At 53.8% G+C, this 21,745-nt stretch overlaps 1 protein-coding gene and 1 long non-coding RNA gene across 5 annotated transcripts in view; one reads left to right on the top strand and one right to left on the bottom strand.

The window, feature by feature from the left end:
* The window catches only part of LOC144240081 (uncharacterized), a 28,990-nt gene extending 23,717 nt beyond the window's left edge, over positions 1–5,273 (bottom strand). For 3 of the 4 annotated variants that reach the window (XR_013337561.1, XR_013337560.1, XR_013337562.1), the window contains exons 1-3: positions 5,215–5,273; positions 4,923–5,017; positions 524–631 (exon numbers count right to left, since the gene is read on the bottom strand). This is a non-coding gene — a long non-coding RNA (uncharacterized LOC144240081). The remainder of the gene's footprint in view (positions 1–523; positions 632–4,922; positions 5,018–5,214) is intronic. The other variant, XR_013337563.1, reaches the window with a different exon arrangement.
* An 8,540-nt stretch (positions 5,274–13,813) lies between these two features.
* IDH2 (isocitrate dehydrogenase (NADP(+)) 2) overlaps positions 13,814–21,745 on the top strand; it is a 9,081-nt gene continuing 1,149 nt past the window's right edge. The window contains exons 1-10 of the mRNA XM_077774263.1: positions 13,814–13,901; positions 14,741–14,906; positions 16,426–16,586; positions 16,681–16,824; positions 17,919–18,055; positions 18,239–18,390; positions 20,716–20,828; positions 21,002–21,099; positions 21,193–21,285; positions 21,664–21,740. Coding sequence (XP_077630389.1) covers positions 13,851–13,901; positions 14,741–14,906; positions 16,426–16,586; positions 16,681–16,824; positions 17,919–18,055; positions 18,239–18,390; positions 20,716–20,828; positions 21,002–21,099; positions 21,193–21,285; positions 21,664–21,740 — 1,192 coding nt within the window. The 5' untranslated portion in view covers positions 13,814–13,850. The remainder of the gene's footprint in view (positions 13,902–14,740; positions 14,907–16,425; positions 16,587–16,680; positions 16,825–17,918; positions 18,056–18,238; positions 18,391–20,715; positions 20,829–21,001; positions 21,100–21,192; positions 21,286–21,663; positions 21,741–21,745) is intronic.

Raw genomic sequence — 21,745 nt, 5'->3', positions numbered from 1 at the left:
GGGCTCCATGCTCAGCGAGGTGTCCTACGCAGGGTTCGATCCCACGTGAGATCATGACCCAAGCCCAAATCAGGAGTTGGATGCTTAACCGACTGAGCCACCTCGGTCCCCCAAGAGACTATAAACGGTGCTTCAGTGAAAACCTTGCTCTTACGTCTCAGTATCTTCTGGTATTTCTATGGTATCCAGTCACTCAAAGTGGAATTTCTGGATGAAACGGATGCGCATTTTATAAAAGGATATGCACTACCCAAGTGCTCTGGAAAGAGATGAGACTAGCTAACACTCCCTCCAACCATATCCATTGTATATTGAAACGATCTCTTTATACATCCATCTTCCTGACACCCCCAGTGACCTGAGGTCCCCTCAGGAATGGAATGTGCCCTGCTTTCTATCTCTAGGTCACAACTGTCATGTCACAGGAGCTCATTCATGTGAATCAATGGACAATATTAACACCACTGTTAAAAAAAGAGAGACAATGGGGGCGCCTGGGTGGCTTATTTGGTTGAATGTCTACCTTGATTTTGGCTCAGGTCATGATCCTGGGGTCCTGGGATAGTCCCGCGTTGGGCTCCATGCTGAGTGTGGAGCCTGCCTAAGAGTCTCTCTCTCATTCTTGCTCTCTCTAAAAAAAAAAAAAAAAAAAAAAAAAAAAAAAAAAAAAAAAAAAAAAAAAAAGAAAAAGAAAGAAAGAAAAAAAAAAAGGAAGAAAGAGAAAGAAAAAAGACAACAAGCCCCCAAATGCCAAAAATGGAGTTACTTGTGCTAAGTCTGGTGTCAGCAAACCAAGACTTAAAGACCTAACCTAATGGCAGTTTAAGCCTCTCCCAGGGATGTGACCTTTAACCAGTCAATCTGGAATGACCTGTTCAGCGCCAGTAAGGTAATTCACCTGCTAGACCTTTTGTGTCCTCCATAGGAAGGTGACCTTGTCTGGAAACAATCCACAATCCACTTTTTGCTTTTTCCTGCCCCCGTCTGCCTACAAAAGCCATTTGTTTATTTATTTTTAAATCTTTATTTATTTTTGAGAGAGAAAGAGAGTGCCAGAGCGTGAGCAGGGGAGGAACAGACAGAGAGGGAGACACAGAATCTGAAGCAGGCTCCAGGCTCTGAGCTGTCAGCACAGAGCCTGACGTCGGGCTTATACTCATGAACTGTGAGTTCATGACCTGAGCCGAAAGTCAGGCACTTAGCTGACTAAGCCACCCTGGTGCCCCTATAAAAGCCATTATACTATACTATACTATATTACACTACAGTATACTATATTATACCATCTTTTAGAGAGAATGAGTGAGGGAGAGGGGCAGAGAGAGAGAAAGAGAGAGAGACCCTGACACTGGGCTCAATCCCACAACCCTGGGATCATGACTTGAACTGAAATTGAGAATTGGATGCCCAATGGATTGAGCCATCCAGGTGCTCCAAAAGCCTTTCATTTTGTACAGGTCTTTGGAGCTCCTTTCTACCTGCTAGACAGGACGCTGTCCAGTTCATGAAATGCAATACAATCTTTAAATTTTACTCAGTTGAATTTCCAGATCGCCAACAGGTTTCCTTCCTGTGTGTCAGATGCCATTCTAAACATTTAATCTGCACAAATTTCTTTAATCCTCGTAACTACTATTAGTGGGTATTGTTATTATCCCCATTTGCAGATGAAGAAACTGAGGCTGGGTGGTTGAGTGGCTTGCCCAGTCAATGAGGTGGTCAGAAGACATGACTTCTGCAAACAAGCAGAAACCTTTACCCCCCAGGAATCTGCAGCCAGGAGGGTAATGATGCCTCTGGTTCTTTTCTTTTTTTANATGACCTGAGGTGAAGTCGGACGCTCAACCGACTGAGCCACCCAGGCGCCCAACCTCGGGTTCTTTTCTAATGCCTTTGTGATTACTTCCTCTTGCTCCATCTTTTGGCTCTCCAGTTTTCTTAGGGATTCACTGAAGCAACCGGAGAGAATATTTCATAAAGGTAAATAGTATTCTGGGGCGCCTGGGTGGCTCCATTGGTTAAGCATCTGACTCCTGACTTCAGCTCAGGTCATGATCACCATTTGTGAGTTCGAGCCCCACGTCGGGCTCAGCGCTGACAGTGCGGAGCTTGCTCGGGATTCTCTGTCTCTTTTCTCTGCCCCCCACTTCTCAAAATAAATAAATATACAAAAATTAAATAGTACTCTAAAATCTTCCAAATTTGTGTCTGGACCCCGCCTGTTACTACCCATAGATTTATTTTACAAAGTTAAAATCAGAGTAGTATAGTGTGCTCTTTTATTGGGAGGGGGGTCTACCTTGCATGNAGGCTTGTAAAGGTGGGCTTGGCCACGTGGGAGTGCGAAGAGTCCACTTGATGGCAGGAAGGGGCAGTGCACAGAGTCAGGGGCTATTTGGGGGAATGGCTAAACTTAGGGTCGTTGGGGAGAGGAGCTAGGAGAAGAGAAAGATGGTGAGGGAAGAGAAGGCCAGGAAATGTTATAAGCTATTCAGACTTGAGTATATGAGGCGTGGAGAGCTCGTGCAGGTACCGGGATGGGGGTGGGGTGGAGGGTGGAGTAAAGCTCTCTGGGCTGTGCTTCAGAGTGGTCATGGGCAAGGGGAACAGGGGTCAGGTGACTGGGGAGGGGAGGGAACGGGCGCTGGCAGGGAAATCAGTTTAGAAATGACTATAAATAGCTCTGCTGTCAACATGCACCCCTCCCCCCCACTGCCTTCTCCTCTTTTCTTATTTCTAATAATGGCATTCCTATTCTTCCAGCGCGGGGGATGGAAGTCTGAGTCACTCTGAGTGCTCTCCCTGCCCAAGTCCAGACAGCTGCGATTCCTGCTGATTCCATCTCTACATCGTCTCTGTCTCTGGAGTCTTCAGGGTCCTGCTGGGACGTTGTGTCAGGCCCACGCCCCGTTCAGGGACCCCGGCCTTGCCCCTTGCCCCGTCCTGGTCCTCTACTCCCCAGCACCCCCTTGCTGCTACTGGCAGACTTTACGCCCTGCCTGTGAACACACCAAGAAACTAACGCCCTGGGGTGTCCACCTGGGTTAAGTGCAAGTCCCCCCCCCAACCCCAGCCTGCCTGTCCAGCCTCCTCCCAGATCTTAGATGCCCCTGGGGACCAGCTTGATGGATGCTCCTGCCCTAAGCCCAGGCGCTCCCTCATCAGAAGTCCTCTGGTCTTTGACAGATGCCTCACTTTCCTCTAAGCTCCTCTTGGGACACTTTCCTCTTGTGCCTGGTTTGTGGTGATTGCACAGTGTGTCTGGCTCCCAAAGGGACTCAGCAGCGAGCACTTCTGGGCCCCCACGGGGAACCTGCATATGCCCTAGTCTCAATAACTAATTGCGGTTTGATTAAAAATACAGAAGGGTATGGGACGCCTGGGGGCTCAGTCAGTTGAGGATGTGACTCCTGGTTTCAGCTCAGGTCATGATCTTGAGATTGAGCCCCGAGTTGGGCTTGGTGCTGAGCATGGAGCCTGCATGGGATTCTTTCTTTCTCTGCCCACCCAGTATCTAAAATAAAATTTAACTGGGTGTTATATGGAAACCAACTTGACAATAAACTATTTAAAATTTTTTAAAAAAGGAAAAAAATAAAATTTAAAAAAAAACAAAAATATGGAAGGGCAGGAATTTCCAATTCTGCTGACCCCAAACCGGAGGATCTGAGCGTTTTTCCTTTAAATACTATCTTTCTATGAAGTGGATTTCAGGGCCAGTAGTTATGACCACCAAGAATTCCAAACACGTGTAATTAGCAGGGACTCTGTTTTCTCCTACCCAGATATATGGGTAGGAACTAGAGTTTGGCTACTTCCTGGCTGTGTGACTTTGAGTCAGTGTCCTAACCTCTCTGAGCCAACTGGGTTGACACCGGCTGCCTCATCAAGACAGGCATTGTATGGGGAAGGCTGGCATGGAGCTGCAGCGCTGACAGGCAGGGAGTGAGAAGCAGTTTAATCAGAAGACTTTGCCTCAACTGCCCTGGGCTAGTGTTGTGTTTGCGAAGAACACAGTGACCCCACACTGATCCCTCTGCAGGTGAGAGCGCAGGACTCTGGAACACACCGAGGCTTCCGTGCTGCCTCTCACTAGGGCCTCTGACACCCTGGTTTACCATGTAGAGGATGGGCGGCAATTTCTTCCTGACCTTTTCAGAAGTGGTAGTGGGGGGTAGTTGACACACATAACTGAGTCTCATTGTTTGGTCCAGAAGGATCCTCAGGGGGTCCATTCTCCCAGGTGACGGGTATAGACATTGAGGCCCAGGTGCTTGATGCTACCAGGATGGCATCAATCCAAATACCAGAGGCTTCCAAGGTTTTCCAAGAGAATCGGGAACAGAGTGAAAGGGATCGGGAGTCATTCTGGGATACGCTGGCTTAAGATCAGGCTCTCTGACTGAGACCTCAGACTTTGAGGGGGTCCAAAAGCCACCTCCCCTTGGGTCCAGTCTGCTGGATCTCAGGGCCAGAGCAGTAGCTCTGCCCGGCTGGGACAAGGAGAGGAAGTGTTGAAGTCTGTAATTCAAGGTCACTTTCCTGGCCGGGCCCCATCTGGCAATGCTGACTGTTGAGGCAATGCAGGGGAGAGCCGGGGACACAGGGCAGAGCGCGGTTGCTAGTGTTTGGAGCGAGTTGGTGTGACCGGGGCAGCGGGGGCTGGGGTCAGACTTCTCTAAATAAAACCCAGCGCGGGCTGGTGTCCCGTTTCAAGAACATGGGTGAGGCGACTTTAGTCCTGGGTGAGAGGACCGATCAGTATTGTCTTGTGCGTGAAAACAGGCAAAGCATGGAACCTTCTGCCAGGGTGGCTGTCGAGCTCGCTCATTCAGTCCAGGCTGCACGAGGGCTCACCTGGATCACGATAAGCATCAGCTACAACCGTTGAGCACGGGGTGTGCCCGGAGCCTTTTACTCACGTTATTGCACTGACTGTTGGCAATCGCCACTTCAGACGGGGCAAAAACAGACTCTGGCCCTGGCGTACGACTTCGAGGATTAGCAGCTTGACCTTCTGGGGAGAAGCAGAGGAGAGAGTTCAGCGCCTGCCTCCCGACCGTCTACGCAACCCGTGGAGGGGGCAGTAGCCTCTGAGGGCGAACCGGAGCGCAGGCGACGCGCCCGTGCTCTCGGCTCAAGAACTCGGAACCCGCGCGTGGTCACGGCGGCGTTTCAGCCCAGCAAACGCCAAGAGCGCGGGAGTCTGCTCACTTTGGGGGGGCTGAAGCTGATTCGTCAGCACTTGACACCCTGGTTTAAACAGGACATCGNCGGCGTCGGCACACAAAGGGCCGGGGGGCGGGGACGCCCCGGGAGCAGGGGTGGGGACTTGAAGGACGGTGGCAACTGGTGGCCCGGGCGCTGCCGGTCCTGTGGCCCTGCGCGGGCGGGGGTTCCGGGCTGCTCCGCGCCCCCAGCGATTCCTGTATGGGGTGCTGGGGGTCTCCCGGGCCCGGAGGGTGTCCTGGCCGCCCTGCGCCCCGGGAGGGGGACAGGCCTGCGAGTCGGGGGGCTGGAGCGCCAGCCCCGGTCTCCGCGTGGGAGGGAGGGTCTCGGCGCGGTCCCGGCTCAGACAAAGGCGGGGAGACGGCCTCCACTTCCCTTTCCTTTTCAGCCTGGCGCGCTGTAATCCCTCCTCGCTGTCAGGCCCGCGTCAGCTATTTTTGGAGCCTTTTTACGCGACAGCTGGAGGAGCGTGCGNAGTCTCCCTCCTGGGGCCTCTCCTTGGCCTGACCTGCCTTTTCTGGCCAGCCGGCTCCCGCGCTGCTCCGCCAGCCCCACTCACCCCACTGCGAGACCCGGGTGATTGGGCAGCCGCACCAAAATGTCACTTTCCCGACTCGTTCCTCACGGTTTCTGCGGTGCCCTTAGCACCCTGCTTGGGAGAAAAGACAGTGGTCGGGTTTTAATAAGCAGGATTTAACCTGAACCCCTGTAACCATCGCAGGCTGCCCCCCCCGTGGCATGTGGCCTGCACCGTGGCTCTCCATTTCCAGCTCCAAAAGGCTGGGAGAATGTCGGTCCCTTGGTCCCGGCTCTTGCCTGTTGCCCCGGAAACCCCTTTCCTGACCTGGCCTGGAGCCCCTTGGAATGAGCCAGGACAGTGAGGAAGAGGGAGTGGGGCCCAGGCATTGGGGTAGGTAATGTTTAACCAGTGTGGGAGCAGCTGACCAGAATTGGGGAGAGGAAGGACGGGGGGAGTTGGGCCCCAGCCCCCGCCTCCCCTGCCAAGGAGAAAGGGGGCATTTCTGTTTTTATACTTCTGGGATTTGTGTCTAAGTGGTCAGCCCCCCCCAACTCCAAGGTTCGCAGTGCCCCCAGGCCGCAAACCACCTTTAGCAAAATATCCTGAGAGTAAAGATACCTTCGCCCTTTTTGCCCCCTGCATTGATGGTAAAAAAAAAAAAAGAAAGTTCTTTTAGTTGTAGGTCCTTCCAGAAGTTCCCAAGCTGGTCAGGTTATTAATGGGGAGAACGCTTAGCGTTTGAGTTGCACACGAGACTTACAACTGTGGCCGCTGTGAGCTTGTCCCCAGGCAATACCGCTGGAGAGAGATTGTTTGGCATTCCCCTTGATGACAGGAAAGGAATATGGGGTTTTTTTTTTTTTGGCTAAAACCCTCTGGTGTCTGCTGCTTGGTAATGCCACGGCTCTAGTTTTACAATTGCCAGGCCTTTAGCGACTGGCTGCTGGTGGTTCTGATAAGCTGGGCCTCGTGGAGGGGAGGGTGGGCTCTGCCCAGGCCCCCCCCCCGGGATAATGACTTGTCTACTCTTCCTTAGCTCCACTCCTCGCCTGGCAGCTTCTAACTTTTCTCACGCTGCCTCTTACCTTGTCAGGTCTCGGTGACTTGGCCGCACTCTCAGATTCCGGGGCGATTATTTAATGATTGTTGAAAGTTTTGGAGACCTACCTGTGCAGTTATTACGTGTCCCTCCCTGAGGCTTGTTTCAGCTACATCAGATAAGACCAGGGCTGTCCCGTCAGAGGTTTTTTTTGGGGGGGGTCATGTTTAGGCCTGGTGGGTTTGGAGGAGAAGTCTCTGGAAGGCCTGGGGCCTGCCCCCCAATCCTCCAGTCGGGGTGGGAGCCTCTTGCGCTGGGTTCCATTCAGGGTACGAGGTGCTGGAAACTGCCTCTGGTTATTGGAAGCCAGGCTCTGGTTATTGCAAACACTGTGTAAACACATGTTTAAAATGCCAGTGGAGGGACGCCTGTTGGTGAAGGGTGAAGGGTGGCTCAGTCGGTGAAGCGTCTGACTTTTGATTGTGGCTCAGGTCATGTTCTCACAATTCGTGAGACCAAGCCCCGAGTCAGTCTCTGCACTGACAGCTCGGAGCCTGGAGCCTGCTTTGGATTCTGTGTCTCCGTCTCTCTCAGTCCCTCTCCTTGTGCTTTGTCTCTCTTGCCTCTCTCAAAAATAAACATTTAAAAAAAAACAGTATAAATTTTGAGCTTCCCGGGGCAAGTTGCCCATTGCCTGGCATGATGCCCCCTGCCCCGTGTACAGCTGTGCTGGTCTGGTGCAATCTGATGGTAAGAACTCAGTGGCCTCGGTCTGGCAATGCATCCCAGGAACTGGGGAAGAGGAGGGAGCACATTTCATCCCAACAGGAGGTGGGGGCAGGGCAGCCGTTACTATAGACCAAACAGACTGTGACTTGACGTTCATTTGTGACTTCAGCAACTATTGTGCTTCTGCCGTGTGCTGGGGACAGAGCCAGGAGGAAGAGCAAAGATTTCTGCCTGTCTGGAGCCTAAACTGTAATGCGGGACTGTCAGTACGACAAGGTAGAAGTTGGCTGGCGTGGTGTATGGAGAATAAATATGCCAGGAAGGTGTGCGAGGAAGTTTGGATGGGGCCGGGGGAGAGAAAGACCTCCTTGAATGAGGCATCGAGGAAACAAAGGCAACAGGCCATTTGGTTATCAGGTGCCAGGCCGTGATGGAGAAGTGAGGGATGGAGGAGTGCACCTTTGCCAGGCTCCAGGCTCTGAGCTGTCAGCACAGACCCCACGCAGGGCTTGAACCCACAAACCGAGCGAAGATTTGAGCCGAAGTCGGATGCTCAACCGACTGAGACACCCAGGTGCCCCCTGATTTACGTTTTAACAGCTGCATTGATACTTTGACAAGGTTATTGGCCCTGGGAGTGGTGAGAAGTGGTTGGATTCTGGATGTATTTTGAAGGAAGAGCCAATCGGATGTTTCGATGGTTTGCACGTGCGTGTGAGGGAATGGGGAGGCGTGAAGGATGACGCCAAGCAAGTCCCTTCCAGATTTGCTGCCCTGCCCTCTTGCACTCCCCAGAACCCGGGGGCTTCTCCCCACATTCTGCTGGCCCATGCTGGCTTCGCAGTGCTTGGCCCACAGCCAGGGTAGGCATGTAGTAAAGCGCTTACTCTTGGGAGTGGCCATCTTGGGAGGGACCTTGAGCCTTGAATTTGGAGCAGCAGGCCAATCCCGAGACTGGGGCCGGGTTTTGAAATCCGTACTTGGTGTTGGGTGCTAGGAATCCCAGACGGAGAGGAGAGTTGGCCTCCTGGGCTTCCGTGGACTGGTGTAATTCCATCCCACACTCTGGCCAAGAGGCCAGTGTGCAACATGTCATCTGAAGAGTTCATGGTGGCTGTCCCTTGGAACCTTCAGGGAGCCCCCCCCCCAGCCCCCAGCACTGTTCCTTGGATTTCAGATGGCTTGTCATCTCTTGTCACCCAGGGAGGGGCGGACGGTGGGGGTGCCTCTGTCATATTGGCTGAACCACACACAAGGTCTCCTACTCTGATGCCTTGGGGCATGTGTCCTCTGGAGGGTATGTGATAGGCCTCGAATCTTGGGGGGAGGCTGTCCTCAGCGCAGCCCAATCTTCCCGTGAGTGAGGACCCAGCTCGGTGTGGTGGAAGCAACTTACTCTTCAAGAGAGACTGGATTTTTGTGCAAAATCTCCTGGGTTGTTTTTGTTTTGAGTGGTTTAGATTTAAAAAAAAATTTTTTTTAATGTTTATTTTATATTTGAGAGAGAGAGAGAGAGAGAGAGAGAGAGAGACAGAGCATGACTGGGGAAGGCAGAGAGACCCAGACAGAACCTGAAGCAGCCTCTAGGCTCTGAGTTGTGAGCTGTCGGCACAGAGCCCGAAGCTGGGCTCGAACTCACAGACCGGGAGATCATGACCTGAGCCCCAGTGGGATGCTTGACCGACTGAGCCACTCAGGTGCCCCTTGAGTGGTTTAGATTTTTAAAAACTTAAAAACTATTATTTCTTATTTTTATTGTGGTGAAAAACCACATAACAAAAATGTCCTGCCCTGACCATTTTTAAGTGTGCTGTTCAGCAGTGTTAAGTACTTTCACACTGTTGGACAGCCAACCCCCAAGAGCTTCATCAGCTTGCAAAACTGAAACTCTGTACCCATGTAACAACAGCTCCCCATTCCCTCCTCCCCCAGCCCCTGGCAACCACCATTCTACTTTCTGTTTCTGTGCATTTGACTGCTTTTAGGTACCGCGTGTAAGTAAAATCAGACAGTGTTTTTCATTTTGTGACTGGCTTATTTCACTCCGCACATCATATTCTCAAGATTTATTCCTGCTGTACCTTGTGCTTGCATTGTCTTAATTTTTAAGGTTGAATATTCCAATCTATGTACATACCCCTGTAAAAAATACTCAACTTAAAATGTATTGACTTTCTGGGTACGGTATGGGAATTGTGAAAAAGGAATACGGTTATTAGGGGCGCCTGGGTGGCTCAGTCGGTTAAGCGTCCGACTTCAGCTCAGCTCATGATCTCACGGTTCGTGAGCTCGAGCCCCGCGTCGGGCTCTGTGCTGACAGCTCAGAGCCTGGAGCCTGTCTTCAGATTCTGTGTCTCCCTCTCTCTCTGACCCTCCCCTGCTCATGCTGTCGCTATCAGAAATAAATAAAAAACATTAAAAAAAAAGGAATATGGTTATTAATTCCTTGCCTATTTACTACTGCTTCTAACTTATTATAAGAGTTCAGAAATGTTAATCACCGCTGGATTGAAAGCGTGTGGGAAATGTGGCGATGTTATTTATATAAGTATGCCACCTTGTAAGTCTCCTGGCCATCCCAAGGGAAACTGGCTTTGTGGAATTTGAAACAAAAGAACGAGCAGCAAAAGCTATTGAGGTAGGTCCAGATCCATTGCTTTTGCTAACAATGGCGGCACTTCCTTTTTCAGTTTCTGAGCAAGTACATCCACATTTAAGCAGTAGGGAGCCCCGTCTTGGAGAAACTTGAAATTGTGAGCATCATATAACCTTTCGGAGGGACGTTTTTCTTAACCTTCCTGGGTCGGTTTCCAGAGCCCTGTTCTCTTGAAGGCTCATACCGCATTTTGTTTATCCCTTCGTTCCTTGATGGACTCTTGAATTGCTTCTACCTCTTGCCTATTGTGAATAATTCTGGTATGGACATGGGTGTACAGATGTCTCTTTGAGACCCTGCTTTTAATTATTTTGGATACATATCTAGAAGTGGGATTGCTGAACAGTATGGCGGTTCTATCTTTAATTTTTTGAGGAACCACCATCCTGCCTTCCATAGCGGCTGCAATGTTGTCTGTTCTCACCCGTTGTATGCAAGGGTTCCAACTTTTCCATGTGGTCACCAACCCTTGCTTTCTGTTTTGGGGTTTTTTGTTTGGTTTGTTGGTAGCCATCCTCCTGAGTGTGAGGTGGTATCTCCTTGTGATTTTGATTTGCATTTCCCCAATGGTGGGTGCTGTGGGACAGCTTTTCATATGCTTATTGGCCTTATATATTGGAGAGATGTTTATTCAGGTCCTTTGCCCATTTATTAATTGGCTCTTTGTTGGTTTGTTGTTGTTGAAATCACCTGATTTTAAAGCCTTGGTCACCAATTAATATACTTTTTTAAAAACACTGAGGGGAGCCAGTCAAGAGTCTCTGCTGCTTTGGCTCCCAGGGCCGCCCCCAGTCCTGGGAAGACCCTCTTTGGGGAGGCTGTTCTCCTGACTTTGATAACTGGACTGCCTGTTCTCTGTCCATTATCTGTAGTTTTCCCTTCCACACTCACTCTTTTAGGCCAGGAACCCTTATGGTTTTTTGGTGCTTCAGGAAGAGGTGCTTAGCACCTGGTTGTAAATAAGTGGGTCCTGTGGTCTCTGAGGGTTTGACACCTGCAGCACCACAGGGAGGGCTGCCTGCTGTGATCGTGACATTGAACTCCCAGATGGAGGAGGTGCGGTGTCCACAGCCCACAGGCTGCTGTGTCTGAAGCCCAAAACTTCAGTGGAGCCCAGCGAGGCGGAAATCTCTAAGACTGGCCACAAATGAATTCTCCTTAGGGATTATGATTATGGGAGGTTCAGTGCATCGCGACAACCTAGGTTACCTCTCATGACATTAACTCAGAGGAGATGCTCTTCTAAACTAAGCCAGCTCGGGGCAGCTGGGGGGCGGGGCTCAGCCGGTTGAGCGTACTACTCTTGATTTCGACTCAAGTCATGGTCTCACGGTTTCTTGAGTTTGAGCCCTGCATGGCTCTGAGCTGACAGCATGGAACCTGCTTCGGATCTTCTGTCTCCCCCTCTTGGTGTCCCTCCCCTGCTTGCGCTCTCTGTCTCTCTCAGAGATAAATGTTAAAAGAAATTAAACAAAACAAAATGAAGCTCACTGTGCCACAGCGTAGTAGACTTACTGGAAGTCCCAAAGCCCTTTCCACCCAAGCTTTCAACCCGGAAAGGTGAAGGAATTCTGTGGCTTGGGTCCTGGAAGGGGTCGTGGAGAGGTGCCAGCAGAGTTCACCTTGTTCTCCAACTGAGAATGGAATGTTTGGAGTCTCTGTTTGCCTTCTGCTTCTCTACACATGACCCGCGAGGGTGTCCAGAGGCCGCACTGGGGCCAGAGACCTGAGTTCAGTCCTGACACTGACACAAGCCTTACTTCCTGCATCTCATTTGTCTTCCTAAACCACCTCCAAGATTCCTTTTAGATTTAGAACAAACAAACCTGTTTGCACGTCTTTGGGAGATTATTTTTAGATCGTGCACATCTTTGGAGAGTGAGTCATTTTGCTGCACATAATTCACCTTTTTCTTAGCAGGTTGGGGATGTCAGCACGAGCCCTGGCTGTGGTGTGTGTTGTAGGGCAGTGACATGTGGGGGGTCTGTTGGGCTTTGGTCTTTTCTGTTTTAAAATTTTTTTTCAATGTTTATTTACTTTTGAGAGAGAGAGCAGGGGAGGGGCAGAGAGAGACACACACACACACACACAGAATCCGAAGCAGGCTAGAGAGAGAGAGAGAGGGTGAGAGACGGAATCTGAAGCAGGCTCCAGGCTCTGAACTGTCAGCACAGAGCCCAGCGCAGGACTTGAACTCTTAAATCATGAGATCATGACCTGAACCGAAGTCAGATGCTTAACCAACTGAGCCACCCAGGTGCCCCTCGGTCACTTCTGTTTTAAATGTGCTTAGGTGATGGATCATGGTCTTTTAGTTTCAGGCCCACACCTGTAAGGACTGTGCGTAACCTAAGAGTAAATGGGCCCTAAGTGAGGGCTGAGGGGGCTCTGCTGGGGGCAGAGCCCAGTTCTCAGCTGTCTTCCCCTGCCCGGGTGTCCACGGTGAGTGCCTTCCGATGGCTGTGGCCCAGCTGTGGGTGGAGGAGCGTGCTGGGGCGTGGGCACCTCCGTGCTACAGGGTAAGGTTCAACGAGCCTCACTCAAGATGGCCTGCACTGATTTAATTGGAGGGGCCTTTTTCTGGAGATTTCTTTGGAATTCACTTGCTAGACTGTTGGTTTTTCTGATGAGTCAGACTTTCCTTGAAGAGCCTCCCCGGCTCCTGTCCTCCTCCACCGTCTCTTTGGACTTCTGATGCTTCTCTGGCAGGACTCGCCAGCCTGCCAGGTTCCGAGTTCCATTCTGGGTGCCTTAAGCCCCGGCTTTCCCCTGAGAAAGGTGTGAATCCTGGCAGATCTGTTGTCCTCAAGCTGTGTAGCCTTTGGGAGTAAGCTGGTAAACTCTCGGAGCCTCAGTTGCACCACATTTAATTTTTTTTTCAATGTTTGTTTATTTTTGAGAGACAGAGCACAAGCGGGGGAGGGGCAGAGAGAGAGGGAGACACAGAATCCGAAGCAGGCTCCAGGCTCTGAGCTGTCAGCTCAGAGCCTGACGCGGGGCTAGAACTCACAAACCGTGAGATCATGACCTGAGCCAAAGTGGGATGCTTAACCGCTGGAGCTGCCCAGGCACCCCTAAAGTGGAGATAGCCATATTCCCTTTAGGAGTGGTGTGAGAATGAAAAAGAGTCACATAAAGGGTGTGGGGACCGTGTCAGGCGCAGAGGAGGTGCCAGTACAGTTTCCGTCCGCCCTTAGATTTAGTTGGGCTCTTGTAACAAGGTTACAGGGAAGCTCATAGAATTGCTGGGGTTGGGCCACAGCGGCTGCCCCAGGAGCTGGGTGGAGACAGCCCCTAGGCCTTCCCTCCCCTACTTGCTACCGGACAGGTGGCCCGGATTGGCTCTTGTCCTCAGTGTTGGGCTCCTCTGCCTTCAAATTCCAGGGGAGAGGATCTGATGGGTCAGGCCGCCATCTTTGAGCCCTAGCTGGCCGTCCTTGGGGGGTGGGGGGAGGGGTCCGGGCCCCCCTGGCGGCCCTGCCTGGGAGCTGGTCCTGCTGAGGGGGAGTGAGTGTGGGTGACTGGGCCCTGGCAGACACTGCCCTCTCCTGGGTGCAGGGCAGGTCCCGTGGGGGAGGAGGAGCTCCCCCAGGACCCCCCCTTCGCAGGCATGATCGCTGTGTGTACCGGTTCTAGATGCCGATAAGAGGATCAAGGTGGCGAAGCCGGTGGTGGAGATGGACGGCGATGAGATGACCCGGATCATCTGGCAGTTCATCAAGGAGAAGGTAGGTCCTGCACAGGCCTCCTGGGCCCCGCGTCAGGCCCCAGCGTTCACCTGTTACCCTGGTGGGCGGCGGCGGCAGCCCTGTTTCTGGCCTTTCTGTCTCCCCTTCGTTGCGTCCAGACCAGACCAGGTCCTTAGGACATTAGGCAGGGCCCGTCCTCAGCGGGCTGCCTTGTGCGGGTGCCAGAGCTTGCACGTTTTACCGAACGTGTGCAAATTCAAGGCTGGTCCTGTGTCAGATCCGTCCTGATGCCCCACCTGCAGCTGTGCCTTCTAGAGGGAGTGAAAAGAGGGTGGGCTTGATGTGCCAGCCTGCAGCCGGGCACACAACGCTTTCTTAGATTCGTGGCTGTGGTGGGTCGTATGACAGTGATAGCTTTGAGCCGTCATGGCAGATGGTTCCCAGTGTGGCTTCTCCAAAGCCACCGGGTTTAGGATCTGCCTGGGGGAGCTTGTTGTCCACGTGAAGACCCCGGATTGTGGGTCTGTCCTCAAGAAGAGGTTGAGAATTGCCCCTTCTGGATGGGGAAGAAGAGAGAACCCACTTAACAGGGAAATCTAGGTGCACTTGGGCCTGGGGTTCGGCACGTTGCTGGGTCATTGAGGTCCATGCTGGGGGCCGGGCCCTGCCCTGCGAGGGCCTGTGGCCTGGTCTTCGGGCCTCTGTCCGGAGCCCTGGCATCCGGACAGCTTGCGCCTGGCCCCTCTGCTGCGCTGGCCCCTTCCTCCGCTGGCCTTCTCTCCTCCCTGGCCTGACTGGGTGTCCTCGGCCACGGCACCCTCCTGGCCCTGAGTCATAGTCATCTGGGCTGATGCCTTGCCCCACTCTTCTGTCTCTAGCTCATCCTGCCGCACGTGGACGTCCAGCTCAAGTATTTTGACCTGGGGCTCCCAAACCGTGACCAGACCAACGACCAGGTCACCATAGACTCCGCGTTGGCCACCCAGAAGTACAGTGTGGCTGTCAAATGTGCCACCATCACCCCCGATGAAGCCCGGGTGGAAGGTGTGAGGGTGCGGAGGTGGGTGGGCTGGGGCCGGGGGGGCTGCGGCACGAACCCCGTCTCCCTGCAACTTCCCGGGAGGCGGTGGAAGGTTCCTGAAGAGGGGGCTGGGAGGGCCAGTGAGAGGCTGGCACAGAATCCATGTCGCTCGTTCTGGGGCCTGTGGTGTCTCTGCTGTGCCGTGTGGCCCCGGCCCGCATCGGTGTTGTGGGTGCCAGCGAGGAGGAAGCTGATGCTGATGCGTCACAGTAAGGGCAGCGCCTCGGGCAGCCTGCCCCGCTGCCCCCCTGGATTGTTCTGCAGGCAGGTTCAGAGAGACACCCCGGGGCCACCTCTGTCCGGCGGAGGGCCGTGTGTCAGCCTCGTATCCTTCAGGGCTCCGGGAGCACTGCTGGTGTCCTGCACTGTTTTGGCACTGCAGGTCTGTCCCCTGTCCCTGCGGCCACGGACAGGTCTGGGCGAGGTGCCCTCACCAGCCTTGGACTGGCTGCCGGCCCCTGCTTCTGGGGAGCACCTTTGAGGGTTTCATGAAACATGGCACCACTGTGTGGATAAAGGGGCCAGGGTTGGAAAGTTCGAGAAAGGGTCGTTCAGGGCTTTGCTGAGCTCTCTCTCTGCCCGTGTCCTGCGGTGTGAGGGAGCCAGAAGGAAGCATTCAAAGCACATTTCCAAACACTCCAGACCTTCCGTCTTTCGGGTTTGTACCTGACCCTAGGGCGTTGGGATCAGTTTAGTGCCAAGCTCTTTTCTGTGGGTTTTCTTTTGATTTCTGCTGAGCCCCCCTGGGATTTCTGTATCCCTATTTTATGGAGAAGGAAGTTGAGAGCCACAGTCCTAGTAACGTGGGTTGGACCCTGTGGTTTGTGGCACTACTGAGGCTGGAACAGAACATCCGCAGTGAGTTCGTCAGACCGAGCCCCATCCACGTGTGACGTGGGAATAATATAGTAGCTGACGGAGCAGTTGCCAAGCACTGTTCTGGGCACTTTACAGAGAGGTTTATTTAAGCCTCACGACAACCCAAGATGCTAGGTGTTTTTATCAGTAACTTCATTTTATAGCTCAGGTTAACTCACTTGCATAAAACTCGCAGTTAGAGGTGGTGGAGCTGGACCTTGAAGCCAAGAAATCTGATCCCAGAGGGGCACCTGGGTGGCTCAGTCAGTTAAGCGTCCGACTTCGGCTCAGGTCATGATCTCACGGTTCATGAGTTCGAGCCCCGTGTCGGGCTCTGTGCTGACAGCTTGGAGCCTGGACCTGCTTCGGATTCTGTGTCTCCCTCTCTCTCTAACCCACCTCTGCTTGTGCTCTGTCTCTCTCTTAAAAATAAACAAACATTAAAAAAAAAAAAACACGCACACACAAAACTAGAAGTCTGGTCCCAGAGCCCACGTATTTGTATTCTAGACATTCCTCAGGCTGATGTTTAGGGCTCCCGTCTGGCTGTGTTCTCGCTTAGGGTTCAAGTTTTGGTTGGAAGGTGGGGGCTGAAGTGGGGTCCCTTCATCTTTGTCCTCCTAGAGTTCAAGCTGAAGAAGATGTGGAAGAGTCCCAATGGAACCATCCGAAACATCCTAGGAGGGACTGTCTTCCGGGAACCCATCATCTGCAAAAACATCCCACGCCTCGTCCCGGGCTGGACCAAGCCCATCACCATCGGCAGGCACGCCCACGGCGACCAGGTGGGCCCGGCAAGAGGCAGGACTTGGCTCCCACGGGCCTAGGCCCCCCCCCCCCTCGGCACCCCTGGCCTGAGCCCTGCTCTTGTCTCTGCAGTACAAGGCTACAGACTTCGTGGTCGACCGGGCCGGCACGTTCAAGATTGTCTTCTCCCCGAAGGACGGCAGCGGCGCTAAGGAGTGGGAGGTGTACAATTTCCCGGCCGGCGGCGTGGGGATGGGCATGTATAACACGGACGAGGTGAGGCCTGGCGGGTGGCTCTGGGGTTCCCTCCTCCCGAGGCTGTCCTCCCCCTGGGGCCGCTTGGGGGTGGTTATCCTTACTACTCCTGCATCGGTGGCCTGTGGAAGGTCTGACGCCTGTGGGCGATGCATGTTGGCTGTTTCGGGAGCACCCGCGGTGGGCCTGGTGTGGAGTGAGCCCGACGACCCCTGCTTAGCCAGATGCTCCCGCACTCATTCTCCGCCACGCCTCTGGGGGCACGTTAGTTGCCTGGACTCTTAGCTTAAGCGAGCTGGATAAGCATTTTTCCCCCTTCCTCATCTCTCTTTTTTTTTTTTTTAATTTTTTTAAATGTCTTATTTATTTCTGAGGTAGAGAGAGAGAGAGACAGCATGAGCAGGGGAGGGGCAGAGAGAGAGGGAGACACAGAATCCGAAACAGGCTCCAGGCTGCGAGCTAGCTGTCAGCACAGAGCCCGACACGGGGCTCGAACCCATGAACTGTGAGATCATGACCTGAGCTGAAGTCAGATGCTTAACCGACTGAGCCCCCAGGCGCCCTCCCCTTCCCCATCTCTTGGCTTTCATCCCTTCTGTGGTTGCCCTCGTCCTCAGGTTGTGAGGAAGGGGCCACCAAGAATTCCAGGCTTATCCCCTGCTGACTTGCTTTACCCTATCAGAAAAGAGCCTTTTTTTTCTTTCCAGTGAAAGTACCAGGTCTGGGTCACGTGACTCTCTCAGAGCCAGCCATGGAGAGGGCTCAGATAGAATAGGCCGGGACACACTGTCAGCTCTGGAGCCCGGCGGGTGGGCTGCGGAAGGTAGCTTCACCCCAGCCACACGACCTAAGAATTGGGGAGAGGAAGGTAGTTTTCCGAAGCAAAGTTTGGGGGCTGTTTCCTCCCAGAAGTGGGGAGGGGGCCCTGGGTGAGCAGAAACAGCAGATGCTCACTCCAGGGTGGCGGGATTCACCCGTACTGCAGGCGTGGGTCGTATATGGAGGGAAGGGATGCTATTCCCAGGGCCTGGGCCTGGCGCCGGGGACCAGGGAGGGCTGGGCCGTCGCAGGCCGGCCGGGCCCCGTGCCAGGGACCTCGCTCTCTCCCCCCGCAGTCCATCTCAGGCTTTGCGCACAGCTGTTTCCAGTACGCCATCCAGAAGAAATGGCCGCTATACATGAGCACCAAGAACACCATTCTGAAGGCCTATGACGGGCGCTTCAAGGACATCTTCCAGGAAATCTTTGAGAAGTAACGGCCTCTCCCTTTATTGCTTCCCAAGGACCCCACTGCCCTTCCCGCCTGTCCCCCGGGCCCCCTATCCTACAGGGTGGCCACTGTCCCGGCGCATTTGGCTCAGCTCTGAGCTTGGGGACAGATCCTCAATCTGTCAGCCTCCTGCCCTCTCCCCACAGCAGGCCCTTTCGCTCCCAGGCACTATAAGACCGACTTCGACAAGAATAAGATCTGGTACGAGCACCGGCTCATCGATGACATGGTGGCTCAGGTCCTCAAGTCTTCAGGCGGCTTCGTGTGGGCCTGCAAGAACTACGATGGAGATGTGCAGTCAGACATCCTGGCGCAGGGTATGCTGGGAGCACCCTGCTCCCCAGGGGGTGCATTGTTGGTCTTCTCTGGCTGGGGGGATTTTCGGACCCCCTTCGTAGAAAATGTGTCCAGTGTGGCAGCAGGACTGGGGCTGGCCGCTTCCTCGCGGGCTCCCCGGGGACACAGCGGGCAGGAGCTCTCTGGCATTTGTGGGAGAAAGGATCACGAATTAGGTTCGGACTCATGTATTACTAAGGCTGCTGTTCCGGAAAAAGGAGAACCTAGGAATTCACGTTCTAAGGGGCTAAGCGTGTCAGCTTTGAGGTCATTCCTGCCCATGACGGGGCCAAGTGACTGTGCCTCCAGGCTTGGGCTCGGTCTGGCTCCAATAGAAAAATGGGTTTGAGCGCAACCGGGGGCTTTTTGAATTACAGAGAATTCGTTTTGCACAGGAAACCTGTTGGATGTAGGCGAGTGCTAGGGAGGATGGCAAAGCCCCACGCCCTGGAGTGTCCCCCAAGCGATCACTGGCATTGCACCAGAGAGCATGGATGAGACCGTTAGAGACGTAGCCATAAGAAATAGCCCGATTGTGCCCGGCTGGCTTGGTCGCAGGAGCAGGCGACTCTCGATCTCAGGGACTGTGATTTCCTGCCTCAAGTTGGGTGTAGAGATCACTTAAAATACAAAATCTTCTTAGGGGCGCCTGGGTGGCTCAGTTGGTTAAGCGTCCGACTCTTGATTTCATCTCAGGTCGTGATCTCACAGTCGTGGTCCTGAGCCCCGTGTCCGGCTCCACGCTGGGCATGGAGCCTGCTGAGATTTTCTCTTCCCCTCTAACCACATGTGTGCGTGCATGCTCTCTCTCTTTCTCTCAAAAAATTAGAATAGAAGGGGCACCTGGGTGGCTCAGTCGGTTGAGCGTCCAACTTCGGCTCAGGTCATGATCTCGCAGTTTGTGGGTTCAAGCTCCGAGTCGGGCTCTGTGCTGACAGCTCAGAGCCTGGAGCCTGTTTCGGATTCTGTGTCTCCCTCTCTCTCTGACCCTCCCCTGCTCACACTGTCTCTTTCTCTCTCAGAAATAAATAAAACATTAAAATTTTTTTTTAAATTAGAATAGAGTAGAATTTTAAAGTAAAATCTTCTTTTTAAAGTAAAATCTTAAAAAAAAAAACAAAAGAACTCGCCCAGTTGTGTTGGGCACAAGAACAGGAAAGGTGGTGGGGAGTGGACAGCAGGTAAAGCATTGACAGTGGAAGAGAAAACAGGGTGCATGAGACGGTTTGAGGTCTTGCTCCTGATAAGAAGGAACGAGAAGCCCACCTCAGTTGCAAGGAAAACACATAAGGTCCTCATGTTTCTTAAAAACCTTTGGCTTTAGGGGCGCCTGGGTGGCTTAGTCGGTTAAGCGTCCGACTTTCGCTCAGGTCATGATCTCGCGGTTCGTGGGTTCGAGCCCCGCGTCGGGCTCTGTGCTGACTGCCAGCTTAGAGCCTGGAGCCTGTTTCAGTCTGTGACTCCCTCTCTCTCTGACCCTCCCCGGCTCACGCTGTCTCTCTCTCTCTCCTAGAAATAAATAAAACATTAAAAAAATAAAATCTTTAAAAAAAAAAAAACCTTTGGCTTTATTTGGATAAGTGTGGTGGTGATCCTCTTATGAGAACAATTCCAGTCTAGGGTGGAAGGATGAGAAGCCATAGCAGACGAGAGAAGGGCATGAAAGTTACTCTGAAGTAAATAAGCAACAGGCGAGTGTGAAGGTCCCGGAAACGTGGAGAAGGGACCCTTTCCGAAGCCTCAGCAGCAGCAGTTCTTAGACCACTAATTATCCTGTAGAGGTTTTCACTTCTTCTTTCTTGGGACTTACACAATTCTTATTCTGGTGCCGTGGGGTGTTTTTGAAGCCCAGGGGACCTTGACAGTGGAAAAGGTTGACATTTGGATTTGGGTGACTTTGGAAATAAATCACAGAGCTCTGAAGTAGCCTGACAGAGCAGCAGACAGAGCGATCGTTGTCGTGCGGTGGCCGGCACTGCTTGAATGAACCGTGTGGTTGCGAGCCAGGCTGGGTGGGCAGAACTCTTGGGGTCTTGGGGCCGGGGGACTCTGGGGCACCTGGAGATGGGGACCCAGTGTGTTGACAGGCTGACGACAGCCACCTTAGAATGTCCCCCTGCCCTGTGCTGGGCCCTGGAGACTCAGGACAAGGGTGGGCAAGCCCCAGACAGTGGCCTTCCTCCCACGTGCTGTGGGGGGTCATGAGCTGAGAGGCCCCTCCTCCCAGCAGAGGGGCAGGGGGGCTCCACCCCGGCGGTCTGAGGAGGGTGCCGGCACCGAACGGAGGGTCTTCCCCCACTCTTTAGGCTTTGGCTCCCTTGGCCTGATGACGTCTGTGCTGGTCTGCCCGGATGGGAAGACCATTGAGGCTGAGGCTGCTCATGGGACGGTCACCCGCCATTATAGGGAGCACCAGAAGGTGAGTGTAGGGACTGTGGTCGCATGCCCCTCTGCCCCAGGGGCGCAGAACCCGCTGGCGCTGAGGGCTGGGGGGATGGGGCTGACCTGTCAGCCTAGGGGTGGGCAGCTGTGTTCAGGTGGCCCCCTTGCCGCCAGTTTGGCTCCTGATCCCCCTACGACCCCTGTCCTCAGGGCCGGCCTACTAGCACCAACCCCATCGCCAGCATCTTTGCCTGGACGCGCGGCCTGGAGCACCGGGGAAAGCTGGACGGGAACCAGGACCTCATCAGGTGCGCCGAGAGGGAGGGGCCCGAGCTGGCCCAGGGCGGCTCTGGGCCCTGGCTCTGCACCGCCGGGGCCTCACTCTGGTCCGTCCCCCGCAGGTTTGCACAGACCCTGGAGAAGGTGTGTGTCCAGACAGTGGAGAGCGGAGCCATGACCAAGGACCTGGCCGGCTGCATCCACGGCCTCAGCAAGTGCGTGGCTGGTAGCAGAGGGAGGGGCTGGCCTTCTGGAACCTTCTTCCCCTGGTGGGAAGAAGCCATAGGACCCTCTCAGAGGCACCTCCCCCCCTCCCCATTCTCATATCAGCTGAGCTGCCAAGGGCCTGGGGCCGGACAGGTCCACAGCCCTGCGCGCCGTGGATTTGCCCTCATCTTCCCGTCTCCGAGGCTGGGGGCTCAGCCTTGCCACGGCCGTCTGTACAAATCCCTGCTGAACTTGTGGGCTCTAGGCAACCTTTGACCTGCAGCCTGGGTGTGCCCCTCCCCACGGGCGCGGGAGGGCGGCTCCCCAGGTGTCCAAGTTCAGGCTGTGCCTGGAAGGGCCTCACCTGAGCGGTGTTCTCCCCGCAGTGTGAAGCTGAACGAGCACTTCCTGAACACGTCGGACTTCCTGGACACCATCAAGAACAACCTGGACAAGGCCCTGGGCCAG

This window comes from Crocuta crocuta, unplaced genomic scaffold (assembly GCF_008692635.1).
Source record: "Crocuta crocuta isolate KB4526 unplaced genomic scaffold, BGI_CrCroc_1.0 scaffold7, whole genome shotgun sequence".
NCBI lineage: Eukaryota > Metazoa > Chordata > Mammalia > Carnivora > Hyaenidae > Crocuta > Crocuta crocuta.
Note: the sequence above shows the minus strand (reverse complement) of the source record. Positions and strands in the feature narration are given on the sequence as shown.